The 16543-nt window shown below is 64.5% G+C and overlaps 1 protein-coding gene across 1 annotated transcript; it reads right to left on the minus strand.

The window, feature by feature from the left end:
- Positions 1–3956: 3956 nt before the first annotated feature.
- On the minus strand, positions 3957–16295 carry KLF15 (Kruppel like factor 15). The gene is made up of 3 exons (XM_040247289.1): positions 16176–16295; positions 11435–12496; positions 3957–5011 (listed from the first exon to the last, which is right to left on the minus strand). The coding sequence occupies exons 2-3, from the start codon at positions 12481–12483 to the stop codon at positions 4855–4857; spliced, it is 1206 nt and encodes a 401-aa protein (XP_040103223.1). The 5' UTR covers positions 12484–12496; positions 16176–16295; the 3' UTR covers positions 3957–4854.
- Positions 16296–16543: the final 248 nt, after the last annotated feature.

Genomic DNA, 16543 nt, shown 5'->3' on the forward strand with positions numbered 1-16543 from the left:
CGGCAGCCCAGTGTGTGGATGGAGCCACGACCCTAACAGCTCACTCGCGCCCTCGGTCCCCCAGCCTGCGGCAGACCGTGCCGGGGTGTCAGACCGTCGTTGCTTCACCTGGCCCTGAGCCCTACCGAAAGGCAGGGGGGTGCACACCTGCTGGGCAGTGAGCAGAGCGGGACCCAGGGAGGGGCTTGTCTCCCCAGGGGCCAGCCACCAAGGGCAGGAGCTCAGCCCATGGGCCTCACATCACCCTGCCACCAGCTGCCCCCAACAGCGGACCCAGGGGAGCCGAGCCCCTCCGTACCCACAGGTCCAGGAGGAGTCATCCCCGAGGGTCCCCTGAAACCTGAAGTTCCACTGGCAGGGGACCCTGCCAACTGCCAGTGACGGGCGAGGAAGCTGAGGCTCTAGAACATGGGAGCGCGAGGGAAGTCACGTCTTGAGGCAAGGAGCCCCACAAAGCGCTCGGGCCCTGGCCCCGGGCTGGAGCTGTGCCCAGCACACACAGGGACCTAGAGGGCACACAGAGGGGCATAAAGCATGCCTGGAGACTCTGGTGCCCGCTGCCAGGCAGGGCCGCCTGTGTTGGGGCTGATGTAAGCGCGTCCCCGGGAGACACTTCTGTGTCCTGTGCCGCCCCCCACCCCCGGCCCGGCCCCGCCAGCTCTCCGGGGCCTGGAGCTCAGCAGGCTCTGACTGCCCCCATCGCACCTCCAGGGGCGTGGGCACCGCTGCCAGGAGCCTTCAGAGCAAGTCAGGGGGCATCGTGCCAGAGCGGGGGTCACAGGGGTGCGTGCGGGGTCATGTGGCCACGCCCCGCACCCAGGAGGTGGTACTTTGCATCCCAGGAGTCAGTGCCCCCTCCCGTAGCTGGAACTAAGCTGCTGACTGAGGGGAGCAGCGCCTTCGCCGCCTCCGCCCCAGCCCACCCTCCCGCCTCTTGCTTGCACAGCACAGAGTCTGGGGATTGACTGTGTGGGTTCTCCTGCGTCACCTGCATCAGTCTCCTACTGCCGCTGTGAAAATCCCCGGGATGTGGTGCTTGAAACAACACCCATTCCTCCACTCCCAGTTCTGAGGTCAGACGGAGAATCACGCTGCCCGCACCACTGGCCCCCTCCGGAGGCTCCAGGGCAAAGCGTCTGCGCTCCCCTTCCCGCTTTCAGGGGCGCCTTGCTCCTCAGCTTGTTCCCCCTCCTCAGTCAGCAGAGTGGGAGCTCCCTCTTACCTCTGCGCACCACCTCGCCTCCTGATCTGCTCTAAGGCAGCAATGCCCAACCTTTTTGGTACCAGGGCCCTGTGTCGAGGAAGACAATTCTTCCACGGACCGGAGTGGGAGGGATGGTTTGCAGATGCTTCGAGCACCTTCCATTGTTGTGATCATGATCATCATGGGTGCCCGCGGCCGCTCCTCAGAGCTAGTATCACCAGCTCAGCTCCGCCTCTGACAGTCCAGCCTCAGATTCTCAGAAGGAGCCGCAACCCAGACTCCTCACATGCTCAGGTCACAGTAGGGTTTGAGCTCTTAGGAGAATCTGATGCCTTCGCTGATCTGACAGGAGGTGGAGCTCAGGTGGAAACCCCAACAATGGGCAGTGGCCGTAAATATAGACGGAGCACCATTAACTTGCCCGCGCTCACCTTGTGTGTGGCTGGGGGGTGGGGGGGGGACCCTTGCTGTAAAGGACCCATGTGACTACCTCAGGCTCACCAGATAACCCCGGATAATCTCTCCTTTTCCCAGTGGTCACGTATGGATGTGAGAGTTGGACCATAAAGAAAGCTGAGCACTGAAGAATTGCTTTTGAACTGTGCTGTTGGAGAAGACTCCTGAGAGTCCTTTGGACTGCAAGGAGATCCAACCAGTCCATCCTAAAGGAGACCAGCCCTGAATAGTCATTGAAGGACTGATGCTGAAGCTGAAACTCCAATACTTTGGCCTCCTGATTCGAAGAATTGACTCACTGGAAAAGACCCTGACGCTGGAAAAGACTGAAGGCAGGAGGAGAAGGGGATGGCACAGGATGATATGGCTGGATGGCATCACTGACTCGATGGACATGCATTTGAGTAAACTCCGGGAGTTGGTGATGGACAGGGAGGCCTGGTGTGCTGCAGTCCATGGGGTCACGAAGAGTCGGACACGACTGACTACCTGAACGACAACAATCCTTGGAGCCAATATTCTGCTGACGACTTTTTACCTTTAACTTGTATATTTAACCTCTATATCTTATCCCAATTTTAGCAATAGCGCTTGCTTACCACCCACGTCATTTGCTCAACAAATATTTGTTTTGGGAGCTGGGCTCACAGTGCTCAACAAAACAGGCAAAACCCTTCTTCCCGAGTTCACGTTCTAGTGTAGAAGAACAGATAAGACACTGAACGCGTGAGTAAATTATGTTCCCAGTGCCACTGATTTTTGGATGGTAATTTGGCAAAAGTTACTGGCCTGCTCTTTGACCCAGCAAACCCACCATGAAACGTTGTATATGAAACTATGCGCAAGGTCTGTTCTGTCTCGTATCATTATGTATCTCAGCAAACACGTGGGGACAATCTCAGAGCTAGTTAATGGTAATTTACCATCAAATTCAACTGGTAAGTAAACTGTGGTGCCCAGAGACCAGAATTTACAGCTCAGCATGATGGTGCGTATTCTGGGATCTGGGCTGACACAAAGCCTGTCCACGTGGCGCACAGCCTACGGGCAGCGAGTAAACCACGTGCTCTAAACTGCTTTCCTACAGGCAGAGGCCTCTCTGGGGCACAGGGGACCCAGGAAGCGGCAGACAGCACCACACACCGACCAGTGTTCGCCTACCTGGGCCTGGACAGAGGCCGCCCGGGCTGAGGACCCACGCAGGTGGCTGTTGGGGACGCACGTGGAAAGGCGAGCCGTGTCCAGGTGGCACCCAGTTGTGTACACACACGTGCTCATGGGTCCGCCATTGTGACCATCCTGAGCCCCCAGGTCCCTTGTAACTGGGCTGCTTCTCTATGGATAAAGAAGGCACCTCTGTGGAGACTGATGTCTCGCTTCCCCAGGGCATGTTTGCCCCCAGGGGGTGTGTCCGGTCAGGGTCAAAGGGCACAGGTCACAAGGCTGGGTCCTCTCCCCAGGACCAGGGCCGGGCAGGATGGGGTGTCCGTTCTGCACCTGTTCTGTGCTCTACTGGACAGACCGACGGCTGCAGCAGGAGGTTCCCAGGTCAGCAGGGACAAGGGCCTTCACCGCAGGAGATGCACACACACGCACACACCTCCCTCACGTCTCCCCTGCAGACCCGTGGAGCTCCACCACCAGCTCCAGGTCCGAGGCTGTCACTGACAGCCCCCAGGGCACACGGACAGAGAAGCAGGCCGGTGCGTAGCCCAGCCCCTCCAGCCAGCTCCCTCCTGGCCTGCCGGGGCACGGGGTCGGGGTCGAGGCCTTGTCCGCAGAGCTCACGCCAGGCACTGCCTCCGCCTGCTCAAGATGCCTGATCCGTTCCCAGTTGCAAGCGGGCATCACGTGCCATTTCCCTGGAGGAGTTGTGGCCTGGAAACGGTTTGCCCCCTTCGCGGTGCATACAGTGGGTACATAATCAATGCTCAGTACACTGCACACGAGGTGGGAAGTGCCAAGCAAGGGTCTCAGAGAGGAGCTCAGTGGAGTCGTGGCCCTGTGGGCCAGGGCTGCCTGTGGTCTCTTCCCCCAAGTGAAGCTGGAATCCGGCAGCTATGGGTCTGTGGAGCAAGCAGCCCTCAGGACACAGAAGGAGCAGACACCCAGCCTCGGGCGTGGAGGTGGGGGTGCAGGGATCCTGCACCGGTGGACCAGGGGCCGGACATCCACGGAGCCCCTGTGTCGCTCCAGGTGCAAACCAGGGTTCCCCGCATGTGGCAAACCAGACTGAGCCCCCAGAATCACTCCATTTCCTGGCAGGGCCAAGGAAAACAGCATGCCAACGCCAGAGTTATCAAGTTCTTTCTTCTTTTTATTGGCAAATATATTTTTATGAAGGACCAAAGAAAATATACATAATTGTAACATATGTACACCAGCTTTATAGATTTTATTTCAAATTTACACAACGTCGATATGTTATTAAAAGATTTTATGTCGATGCACCTATGTACATTTTATTTACATACATTCATAGGATGTGAAATAAACCTCTCAAAACAAGCTAGTTCATTTGATATTAATTTCTAGACAAAATGAGGAATGCACTTCTAGGTCAGGGTTTGGGGGGCTCTACTAGCTCTTCTACACCAGCCCTGTCCTCCTGAAGGTGACCCGAGGCGCCGTCTGGATTTGTCTGCAAACAGGACGAAGGGCTGGGCCACGCGGCACCGTCACCCTGGGGCAGACCTGCGTCTGTCCGTCTGTCCCGCACGTTTAACTCAAGCACATGCACTATCGCCTGGCCGAGAGGGGTTTTTTCACCCGGCAGCCAGGTCCCGCCCCTGTACCGCCCTGCGTACTCTGGTGGTCAGGCCGGGGATGGAGCCACGCCCAGGCCACAGTGCAGCCTGGACTTCTGGCCTACTTCCTTCTTCCCCGCTCGCTCCCTCCGGGAACTGACATTTCAACACTGCGCACTTCTTCCCCGCCTGAGCGCTGGCCCGGGCCCAGGCGGGGAGCCCAGCAAGAGGGGGGCTGGGCCGCGGAAGGCGCAGGGCGCGCAGGTTGCCTCCGGCCAGCGCGGCCGCCTCCGGGTCCCCGGGGAGGTGGCGGTGTTGAGTCCGCACCCCCGGGCGCCAGGTGGCCAAGATGGGCGTCACGTCCCTCCAACAGGGGCTGATAACTTATTGCTACAGAGTGCCTGGCGGAGGCGGCGGCAGCCGCGCGGGGGCGGGGGCGGGGGCGGGTCAGGGCCGCGGCCTGCTGCGCGGGAAGCGGTGCACCTTGACGTGCTTGGACAGGTGGTCGCTGCGGGCGAACTTCTTCTCGCACACGGGGCATTGGTAGGGCTTCACGCCCGAGTGCGAGCGCCGGTGTCGCGACAGCTCGTCAGAGCGCGAGAACCTGCGGGAACGGGCGGTCAGCGGCCCCGCCCCCGCCGCCCGGCGGAGGAGCCCACGGGGTCGGCGGGGAGGGCGCCCAGCCCGCCCTGGCCCTCCCCCGCCACCCCTCCAGGGAGGCGAGAGGGGCCGGTCCCCGTGCTGTGGCCTGAGGGCAGCTGGTAACCCCACAGACCCCCTCATGGCAGCTGTGCCTCAAGCCCCTCAGACCAGACAGTGGGGCTCCTGGGAGCATCCTCCAGGCAGCCCCCAACCGGGGGCACAGGCTGGGGCAGAGGCCCTGCCCAGCCTGCAGGGGGAGGGCCTTTGTCACAGCGGAGGAAGGGTCCTCAGACTTGACCCCACAACTCCTGGACCCTGCCTGCCTTCCCAGCAGCTGAGAGGTCCCCAGACAGCACCGCGCCCTGCAAGGCGCTCAGAAGCCTCCACGGCGGCCCAGCTGCCTCCCTGTCGCAGCCCCAGCAGCTGCTGGGAAGGAGCAGCACGGACCCCAGCTGACCACAGGGCTCAGTTCTTGCCACGGCCGACCTCAGGGACTCCAGCCTCTCCCCACTCCCGAGCTTGGTCCTGGCAGCGAGACCCCACCCTATGCATACATGCTGTTGTGCTTTGCGCTCTGCCTGCACAAACTGCCCTGGGACATGTGCCCAAACCGTCCCCTCTGTCCGGAAGGCTCTTCCTACGCATCCCTTAGCCCTCAGTGCAAACGTCACCTCCTCAGGAAAGCCCTCCAGGATTGCATCCCACCCACAGCTAGGGCCTAGAAGCACCAGGCATTTCTCCTTCCTGACCTCTGCCCCTGCTGCAACTTTAGTTTCCAAGTTTTTGATGAACATCAGTCTGAGCCACTAGACCGTCGGCTCCATGAGGAAAGGCATGTGCCCCGCGGCCAGCCCAGCACCTGGTGCCTGGGGTGCTTGGTCTGTGTGTCAGTGAGAGCAGACACAGCAGCACCTCGGGAGCACAGAGAGCTGTCAGAGAGGCAGCCCTCACCAGCCCCCGGGCGTGAAAACTGCAGCTGCAGGGGGCCTGGGCTTGAGCCCTGGGTCGGGAAGAGCCCCTGAAGGAGGGTATAGCAACCCACTCCAGTGTTCCTGCCTGGAGAATCCCCATGGACAGAAGAGCCTGGCAGGCTACAGCCCACGGGTCACAAAGAGTCAGACACAACTGAGCACGGAGCACACACATGCACGTGTGCACACACCCACGTGAACACACGCTCACCCACGTGAGCACATGCACACAGGAGCATCAGGCCCAGCACCCCTGTCCCTGGACCCACGCACGAGAGGAAGGGGGGTGGTGCCTGCAGCAGCCGTCCCCGCCCTGCCAAGGACGGGGCTAGAGGCTCGGCCAGGCCTGACCCTCTGGGTGGGAGCCCAGGTCCCACAGCTGTATGGGGAAGGCCGAGTGGGGGCCTCAGCCTAGAGGCGCGGAGGACAAGCACTGCCTCCCTCACTCCCCCAGCGCCCAGAGCACGGCCAGGCTCCTGTGCTTGGAAGCTGGTGTTCACATCATGGCCCGGGTGCCTGCGCACAGGGCACGGTGCCATCAGCACCTGTGGAAATAAGACCCTGGCCCGTCTGCCGTGAGAGGAAACCGAGGCGCAGAGACGCGAGGCCCTGACCCAGGGTCAGCTGCCGCAGAGCGGCTGAGGCCAGAGCAAATGGGGCCAGACCCGGGTCTTCCCGCCCTGGTGACCGCGGGCAGCCTGGCCTCCCCCAGAGTGGGCCAGGTGCCCCGCACCCCTGCAGCTCAAGCGGGTGGAAGAAGCACCAAGGTTCCAGCCGTCAGGGGCCAGCCCGGGACCACCCACCCCAGCGGGAGTCAGGACCCCCAGGGCAGCGGCAAGGAGGCTCTGCGACGGCCCCGAGCCCCCGCCTCCCGCAGCACAAGGCATGGGGTCGGCCTCATCCTCCCACTCAGGGAGCCAAGACCAGCCCCACTGGAGACGCCACCCCAGGGAGGGCACAAGGACGGGCTGCAGGGAGGCCGGATGGCTTGGCGCGAGCCCGTGTGGCCCCGAGCAAAGGTGGACCCGTCCTGGGCCTCAGGGTCCCCTCTCTTCCAGTGGAGCCTCTGGGCTCTTATCCACCTTCCGAGGCTCTTCCCAGAGGCCAAGTGGGCACACAGGGCAAGTGGCCTCTTGTCGGGGGATGCCTAGGAGGGGCACGTAGCGGGGACAGTGGTTCCGAGAGCAGCCCCCCACCCGCACGCCCCCTCCCCCTCAGGTCCTGTGACCTGAGCCCCCACATGACCCCCATGCCACCTTCTCCCAAACCGCAGCCACATGGGATGGGGCAGGCGGCTACGACTCAGCCTCTGCGGGCAGCGGACCCTGCTCCTCCTGCCGGACCGCCTGGCAAGTCACCAAGCTCTCAGAGGTGCTCCCCAGGCACAGGGAAGGGCAGACCGGGTGCCAGGGCTGAGGGTGCAGAGTGGGTGTGGGGCCCACGGCTGATGAGGGTCGCCCATGATCCCCACGGCTGGGCTGCAGGGAAGCACAGGTCCAGAGGGCCCTCCGTCAGCCAGAAAGCCGTCGCTGTGAGCACCCAGGCCGAGGGCGGTGGTAGGGACGTTCCACGGGACGTGCCGCCAGGAACAACACGGGGCTGCGACCGCAGGCAGGGCTCGGGGCCTTGTCGCAGCCCCGGCCCCATCCCGGCCTCCCCATCCCCAGGGCCTCCCCGTCCACCGTGGAGACCCAGGCCCCACCACGCGGGGAGCCGACACTCCTCCAGGAGCGGAGGCAGGAGGGCACTCTCCTTGGATGGGACAGGACGTCCCTCTGCAGAGAACAAGGGAGGCCGGTGTTCAAGAGGGAAGCGGGAACTTCTAGGGAGAGGCCGACAGCGCCTCCCTACACGCGCGGCCTCAAGCAGGCCCATCTGGGCCCCAGCCCCGTCCCAGCCTCCAGAGCCGCGTCCCTACGCGGAAGAGCAGGGACTCCAGGGTCCACAATCAGACACCGAAGGAAGTGGCCAGGGATGACCCTGGGGGACAGCACTCCTGGCCCTCAGTGAGCAGGACACAGGACAGGCGCCAGAGGGGGACAGGCCGCTGCTCTTCACCAGGACCACCAGGAAGGAGAGGGTCTGGAACGCAGAGCGCCCACTGGGAGGGCAGGCACGGCACCGGGCACGGCCCACCCCCTCTGGAGGTGTGGAGGGGCTACTGCAGGGCAGGCCGGGCCTACAGCCTGCCGGGTAGGGTGGGGCGGGGTGGGCAGGGAGCCTGGGCCGAGCCCCTACCTCAGCCACCTCCCAGCTGGGTGATGGTGAGAACCGCCTGCCAGCTCTGGCCGCGTTTCCTTTCTCTAAAGTGGGGCGGCAGAGGGTGAGATGTTGGATGGCATCATCAACTCGACGGACATGAGTCTGAGTAAGCTCCAGGAGTTGCTGACGGACAGGGGAGCCTGGCGTGCTGCAGTCCATGGGGGCGCAAAGAGTCGGACACGACTGAGTGACTGGACGACAACCAAAGTGGGATGACGAGCTGACGCCCGCTCACAGGCTCAGAATGACGCGGGGCGCCTGCCCAGCACCGCGGAGCTGCGTCTCACCGTCTCACCCCTCAGCCCTTTCCTCCCGGCCCAGAGCTGATGCCTGGCGGCTGACGACCTCAGGGAAGACAGGACTCCTGGCTCACGAGAGCGCTGCCCAGTGAGAGGTGGTGGCCAGCCCGGCCCTGGGGCAGCGCGTGGAAGAGGCATGCTGGCCTCACCACGGCGGGGTGCACTCTGTCCCCGTGAAGGATGGCTGCGTCTTTCTGGGCCTTGGTCTCCCCCTACCGAAAACAAGATGGTGCCAACAAACCGCAGGGGTGCTGGGAGGCCTCAAAGGACCGGGATGCGGGACGGGCAGAGCGAGAGTCACGGTGAGACCAGCGACAGCCACCCCCGGGGGAGAGTGCTGGGGACGCAGGCCACCGGGGCTGTGCCAGCCCGCGCTGCCCAAGGGAGCCTCCGGGCCAGAATGAGGTGTCTGGATAGGAACCTAAGTGTATCTGAGGGGCGGAAAGGGAGTGAGTCCCCCGTGGAAGGAAGCGTGGAAGCCGAGGTGGCGATCTGCAGAGGGGAGTCCAGCCCTAAGACCCTCAGGACTGCCCGGCACCCAGCAAGCGCCTGGGGGGCTGGCCACGGCCACCTTCTCCCCTGTCCTGTCCTGACGGAGCTGCCCCAGAGTCGGTGCACCCGCCCACCCACATGCTGGAAGGACGCCCCCCTGTCACTCGGCTGGCAGCTATGGCCGCGTGGACAGGCCAGCCAGCTCACGGGCCCGTAAGCGACAGCTCACGATCCCTGAAGACTGACCGGCGAGGCACGGCCCCCGCAAGCGGCAGGCGCCCCCAGCTCCCCGCCTGGCAGGGCCTCTGGCTCACGCGAGCCACACGTGACCCCGTGAGGGCCAGACCCAGACCAAAGAGAAGCCGCCCGCCTGGCCGACAGCAGACACGGCTCCCAAGGGCTCTGTAGAGCCCTCACGGTGCCAGGCTCCCACCGTGCATCCCCCACTTGGGGGTCCTGGGTAAGACCAAGCAAGAGCTCAGGCAGTGAACACCTGAATGCCCCCCATGAATCCCACTCTGGGTTATATACCTCCCCCCATGCGGAACTCACTCCCTCCAGGGCTGCTGTGCTGGAGGCCAAGACCTGCCCCCCGATGCCCTGAGCCGAGGGTCCTGTCTGTCTCCAGGATAGCCTGGAGCACAGGTCCTCCTCTCCCGGGGGAGCGGCCAAGTGGGCGGCCTTGACCACGACCACACCCTTCCACCCAGCCTCAGTTCTGGGGGGTGGACAGGGCCCAGGACCATGAGGCTGCCCACGGCCCAACCCCCACCAAGAAGACAGCACCGGCCCAGGGGTCTCTGGGTGCCACCCTGGAGCATGGGTGCCGCCCAGTGGAAGCAGGGTGACCCCTCCCCCTCACACTCTGACCTCATCCAAGAGCGGCACATGACCCAGACGATCCCTGCACACACAGACCTGGGGGACAGAGGCCGCGAACAAGCCTTCCACTCGACAGATGAGGAAACTGAGGCTTGGCCGGGGGCCCGCGGGAGGGCACTGGCCAGGGGGCAGAGCTGGGCCGGGTCCACCCCCTGCCACCAGCCGCCCCACCCCCGGGGTCAGGGTAGCCCCTCTGCCCACCGACCCTAGTTTTTCCACTGGCTGCCTGCCAGTTTTTTCAGGCCTGCCCTGAAGCACACCAGCTGACTCTGCCAGATGCTGTGGCCAGTGTGGGGCTGGGGCTGGGCTCCTGGAGCCCTCAGGGCTGTGGGTGCCAAGGCAAAGCCCCTTCTCTGGCCAGTCCAGCACCCCACAACCCGGGACGCTGGGCGCAGGGCTCCCCTCTGTCCAGCCTCAGCCCGCCGCAACGCTGAGGCCAGCACCTCCAGCCCGGGGCCGGCCCTGCCCTGCTCTCAGGAGCAATGCTGCCAGGAAGCACCGGGCGCCGTGTGCACCCACACACACGCATGGGGCGCAGACACACAGGGTGCACGCTCACGCGTGGCCACACATGCCTCTTGTGAGGTTCCAGTCTGCACAAAGCCAAGCATGCCTCCCACCCCTCACACAGAAGCCACACTAGGCAGGACCGAGTCGCAAGGAGCACGCGCACCGCCCGGGCTCGCCAGCTTCCTGCAGGGGGGCGTCCTGAGCGTGTCATCCCTGACCTGTGCCAGAGCCTCAGGAAACAGTTCCCTCCCAAGAGGGCGAGCCCGCCTGGGGGGACTGGGGGTGGCCCATGGGGGTCCCACCAGCTCTGGCTGCCCAGGGGCTGGGTGACCCTGGGCAAGCCGTCACCCGCTTTGAGAGCTGGGTCCCCCACCGTGCACCGAGTGGAGAGCCTGGAAGCAGTCTCCCGCTTCTGGCTTGACACCCGAGCCTGGAGCCCCTCCGTGGCCTTTCTGGTGTCCCCAGCACAGCGCCAGGTCCCCCAGGACGGCGGTCAACTGGCTGGGCCTTCAGGCTGTAGAGGCGGCCGCTTCTGGCCCCTGGCTTCGACCCCATCAGCAAAGGGCCACGTGCCCGCCGGTTACTGAGCTGCTCCAGCCTCCCTGTGCTCAGCGATGAAGGGAGGTGAGAAGTGGTACTTACCCTTGGGGCGCTGCAGGGGTGTGGAGCACGGGAACGCCGCGGGGACGCGCGGTGCGCAGCCGCCCTCCACGCCTCTCAGCAGCCCCGGCGCCACCAGGGGAGCTCTGTGCTTGGCCCAGCCCCTCCCCAGTACAGCTGCAGCCTCACCTGGTCACCATGAAACAGGACGCCAGCACTTGGAGGCACACAGGGACCTCTGGGCCTGCCCACCCCCTCCCCGCCCTAAGCAGCCTTATCCAAGCACGGAGGACATGGTCTTGGCCACGCACCCCGGGAGCAGGGGCACGCGGGCCCTGCGCAAGGCCTGGCCGCCGCCGCCATACTGACCTCCAGCCGCAGCCTGGCCAGGTGCAGGCGAAGGGCTTCTCGCCCGTGTGCCGGCGCAGGTGGGCCTTCAGGTGGCTGCTCTTGGTGTACGTCTTGCTGCAGCCGGGGAAAGTGCACCTGTGCATTTTGATGAGTTCGGCCGCCGGGTTCTTGGGGAACTTCTGGCCCACGAGGAGGCCTGCGGAGCCGGGCCCCAGGGGTCCTGACCCAAGGGGCTTGGCAGCGATGGGCACGGGGGCAATGCGCACGAACTTGGAGGGCAAGCTGAGGCTGGACGAGGGCAGCACCTGGGGCACAAGCGTGAAGGTCTGGCCCTGGAAACTGACCAGCAGCTGCGCCACCTTGACGGCCTCTGGGGGCTGCCCCGGGGAGGCAGGCTCCGCACCCGACTCCTGCTTCACTGGCACCGGCTGGATGTGCAGCAACAGCGGGACCGGGGGGTCGGAGGTGGGGCCCCCAGGTGGGCCCTGGCTGCCAGCTGCACTAGGGCCCGGCGGGGGGGGGCAGCGCTCTCTGCTGCCAGCCCCGGGGTGGAGGTGGCCTCTGTGCGGCCCGGCAGAGAGCTGGCCACAGGTGTCCAAGTCCTTGCCACTGCCCTCTGGGGCCTGCTTCACCGCCGGCTCCATGTTCTCCTCCAGAAACTCTTCGATCTCCTCCAGGGTGGGCTGGAAGGGCCGAGGGACGTCATCAGGGTCGCCCATGGGGAACTCGGGGAAGCTGAAATGCTCCCCCTTCACGGGGGCCGGTGTTTTCCGCCAGGTCCCCCAGGCCACGGGGCTGCCATGAGCCGCAACGCCGCTGCCCAGGGTGGCCTGGGACAGCAGGAAATCCAGGATACTGTCCTGGCCCTCAGCCCCCCGGCTGCCTCCGTAGCAGGAACACAGGGTTTGCGAGTCGGGGCTGGCGCAGGAGCAGAGGCTGGAGGCGTCACTGTCGTCCTCGGAGAGGGGTGAGGGCAGCATGTGGTACGCCCGCCCATCACCCAGAAAACAGACGGGGCGTTTCAGCGACGAGAAGGTCTCGTCCACTGGGAGCAAGTGGTCCACCATGCTGGCCTGGCGGCTGCAGAGAAAACCAAGAAGGCCCCATCAGGAAAGCAGTGCAGTCAACCCCCTCCTTGGAGGCGCCTGGCCCCACGCCGCGGCCAGCCACAGCCTCCCGCCGCCCCAGGCCTGTATCCTGCCTCCATCCATCCGATGGGGGAACGCTGCAAGCGTGTTTTCCGAAATTGCACCACCTGTTTGTAAAAGTGCTCTCCAAGCCCATTGCACAACCCGGCTCTTGCGGCTTCACACAGATTTTTCAGAACAATTCTGAGAAAGAACACACATGTCTGAGTGTGACGGTGTGTGAGGGAGAGGGTGGGCGTGTGAGGAGGCGCTCTGCACCCCGAACAGCCAGGCGGGAACCCCATCCAGCTGAGCAGAGTCGCCATCGTCCCTGGACAACTGACCTCAGTCCCATTCCTGCAGAATTGCTGGCGGTGCGGCGGGTCGGGGAGGAGGATGGCCACATGCCCTCTGACCCCCTGTTGCTACAGCTCGGGTAAGGTTTGCCAGATTGAGCAAATAAAAATAAAGGCCACCCGGTTCAACTTGAAACTGAGTTTAAAAAAATGAACAACTTTTAACAGAAGTATGTCCAAACATTGGATACAGCAGGCTTATACTAAAAAGTTGTTTCATCTGAGACTCAAATATAAATGAGGAGTTTGTATTTCAACCAGACAAGTCTACTCGGAGGCATAAATTAAAGACCCCCTCAAGGGCTGTCTGACCACCTGAAAGGGGGCAGCCCACCCACCACCCAGTCCTCAGGCCCATCCCATCTCGGCTGCCTCTCCAGTGAATTGGGGACAGGCCTCCACCAAGCACCCTCCACTGGACTGGGCACCTTCAGGGGCTTCACCAGTGGTGGAAGGCCCTGCCTTGCGATGACAACTCAGGGAGAACATACCCCGGTCCCAGGCCCCAGCTACTCCTGCCTTTGACTCACAGCTGCCAGGTGGGCGATGAGACCCCCGGCCAGCACCCCGTGGAACACTCACCCAGCTCACACCGCCTCCCTCCCAGACCAGAGCCCCTGTGGTGCAGGCTGGGCAGTCAGCTCTGGTTGTGTTCCCAGCCCCTGGTGAGGCTTCTGGTGCCCAGGAGGGGCTCAGGGCACGTCAGCAGAGAGGACAGGGGCAGGCTGAAGGCCATGCGGGTTGCTGTCCAAGAAGAGTCAACAGTGGCCGTGACAGGGCCACCTCTGCAGACCTTTGTCCCACCCAGTGACCACAGCGGGTGTTTACCGAGTAGAGAAAGGGGACGGTCTGCAGTTAAAGCAGACAGTCTTGGCCCCCAGGCACCACGTCCGCTCCCACTACAACCATCTCTGTCTCAAGCACTCGGCCTGGGCCTGGCACTGCCCGACAGTCAGCAGGCCCAGCCAGCGGTCAGGACCTCCCAGGGCCAGGCCATCCTCAGCCGTGACCTGGGGCTAGTCCTTGCTCCCCCAAACCCCAGTCTCCCACCTGTTCTGTGTGTGATGACCCGGCCAGGAAGCTTCACAGAACCCCAGGAAAATAAGACAAGGTGCAAGTTTCCATCCAGGGCAGTGTTTGCAGGAGATCGTTTGGCTTTTTAGCTTAAGGATTTAAAGCTGGGAGTTTTAAAATACACACTGTTCACTGAATCAGGTGCTGAGAAGGCATGAAAATGCCAGATAATGTGAAGAACAGAGCCCACATTCAGCCTGAGACCCCAACCTCCACCCTGTCGCCCACACTGAGCTCCTGTCTCTGCAGCTTGTCAGCTGTGTGACCTTGGGCAGGCGGTACAACCTCTCTGTGCCATGCGTTGGGTGGGCATCCTGACAACTGTGCCTAGTTCCTGGGGTTTTGTAAGACCAATGAGCTTACACATGCTGAGCACTCGCTACAGGGGCAGACAGGCAGCACCAGCCGTCAGGGTGAGCCTCAAGGGTGAGGTCTTTCTCCCCTCTGCGGCCATGCTGAGAAACCCGGGGACTCCAGTCTTCCTACAACCTAGAAAAGGCAGACAGGGCCGCGTCCCTGCCCTTGAAACTCTCCCCAGAAGTGTGATCACCGTCCGACTATTCCATGATATTGAGGAATTACAGTCAATATTTTTAAATGGGATGATGTATTGTGGTTGGTACATACTTTTCAAAGGAAGCCTTACATTTTAGACACATAAACTAAGATATCCACAGATTAAATGATACAAAACAAATAAGAGGGGGAAATAAGTACAGTAGGACGGGGTAGGCGGGAATCTAAGAGAGTCCCAAAGGAATGGACCCAGTCTCCTCCCAGAAGGCTGGTCTGCCCCAGACCGCTGCTCCAGCTGCCCCACTCACAGGCTGTGCACAAGCTCACCAGCCTCACCGCCCCCAGCCAGGGCCCCAGCACTTCCCTCTCCACAGACCCCTCTTCCCAGCCCTCTGGGAGGGAGCCCCTGATTTAGATCCCTCAGCTCCTCAGCTCCGAAGTCACTCCCTGCGAGGCCTCCCTGCCTGCCCACCACCCTCTGCTAACCACCCTGCATCACAGTCTTCCTAACAGTCGCCACTGCAGCTATGTATTTACGCACTTCGTTCTCAGTGCCCCCACCAGAATATAAGCCATTTGGACTGTCTACCCCCGACTCTGAAACAGGATCCTGGCCGAACTTTGCCAACCGAGTGCAAAGGCCCGGGGGTGGGGCCCGCAGCAGACCGCCTGGGCCCTCAGGCAGGGCTCCTCGGCGGGGAGGACGCGGACACTGAGAGCCCACGGGGCCAGCGGGGCGCCGGGACCGGCCCTGAAACACAGCAGCACGTGGCCCGGCCAACGACGCAGGCCGCCAGGAGGGGGGGGGACGCCCTGTCCCGGGCAGCGTCCCCGGCCGCGGCCGGACTCCGCCCCTCCCCGCCCGGCCGGCCGGGCCTGCTGTTTATCCTCCCGGGGACACGGCGGCCGCAGGAACAACATGTAATTGATAACAAGCGGAGCGCCGGCCAAGGGCCTTCCATTGGGTCAGCGTGCAGACCACGGCGGGGGGGCCGCCCTTCAAAATAAGAGTCCCGCGGCCGCGGCCTCGCACCTGTGGGGCGGCGGGGCTCCCCGCGCTCCGCCGGGTCCCTGGAGGCGGCGGAGTGGCTCCAGGGCCTCGGGCACCTGGGGACCCGTCACTCCCGGGGCCTGGGCCGGCAAACAGCAGGGGTGGAGGGAGGGCCCGAAGGGACCCGCAGAGGGGCGGGCGGGGACGCGGGCGGGGGCGCCGGCGGGGGCGCAAGCTCCTGCCGCGTGACTGCGCGTGCGGGGCGCGCTGAGGGCCGGGCGGGGGGCCCCACGACGCCCCGGCGCGCGTGGGGCCGCGCGTGGGAAGGGGCGGGGGGAGCCGGGCTCCGCCTCCCCCGAGCCGGCCGCGGTGACCGGCAGTAACCCCTCCGCCCTCAGGCCCCGCCGCGCCCGCCATATGGGCGGCCGGCCCGCGAGGGGCGCGCGGCCGCGTGGGGCCAAGCGCCGAGGCCGGCGCGGGGACTGGGCCCGTGCTGGTGGGCACGGGGGATCGCCGTCCCGCCTGCCCGCCCCCGGCCCCGGCCCCGCGCCGAGGGCCCCGCTTCGCCGACATCTCCCCCGACGCTCGCGCGGAGCCGGGACAGCCGTGCGGGCGCCCGGCCCGACGCGCAGAGGGCCCCCCGCGCCCCCTCCGGGCCCGGTCCAGGCGCGCCCGTCCTCGCCGCGCGCTCCCACCTGAACTCGGCACGGCCGGCCGGCGGCCAGGCCCGGCGATCCCGGGCCCACGCGGGCTGCGCTGGGGGCGGCGGCCGCGCGTCCCGCACTCACTCGCCTCGCCCGGCCCGCGTCGCTGCGGCCGAGCCCCCGCCGCCGCCGCCGCTTCTCGGCGCTCACTCCCCGGGCTCACGTGACGCGCCGGGCGCCGCGAAGGCTCGCAGGAGGCTCGGCCTCGGGCGCGCGCCCCATTGGCCCGCGCCGCGCGTCACGCGCCCAGGACCCGCCCCCTGCCCCGCCCCGGACCCCCCCCTGCCCGGCCATGCCCCCCCCATTAGCCCCTCCTAGGCCCAGGCCCCGCCCCTGCCCCGCCCTTCCAGTCGCAGTCG

The sequence above is a fragment of the Oryx dammah genome, unplaced genomic scaffold (assembly GCF_014754425.2).
Source record: "Oryx dammah isolate SB20612 unplaced genomic scaffold, SCBI_Odam_1.1 HiC_scaffold_9, whole genome shotgun sequence".
NCBI lineage: Eukaryota > Metazoa > Chordata > Mammalia > Artiodactyla > Bovidae > Oryx > Oryx dammah.

Coding starts and splice junctions, on each gene's coding strand:
- KLF15 (XM_040247289.1), bottom strand. CDS start 12,483: ATGGTGGACCACTTGCTCCCAGTGGACGAGACCTTCTCGTCGCTGAAA. Junction 5,012..11,434: donor TGGCCAGGCTGCGGCTGGAG/GTCAGTATGGCG, acceptor CCGTTCCCGCAG/GTTCTCGCGCTCTGACGAGC.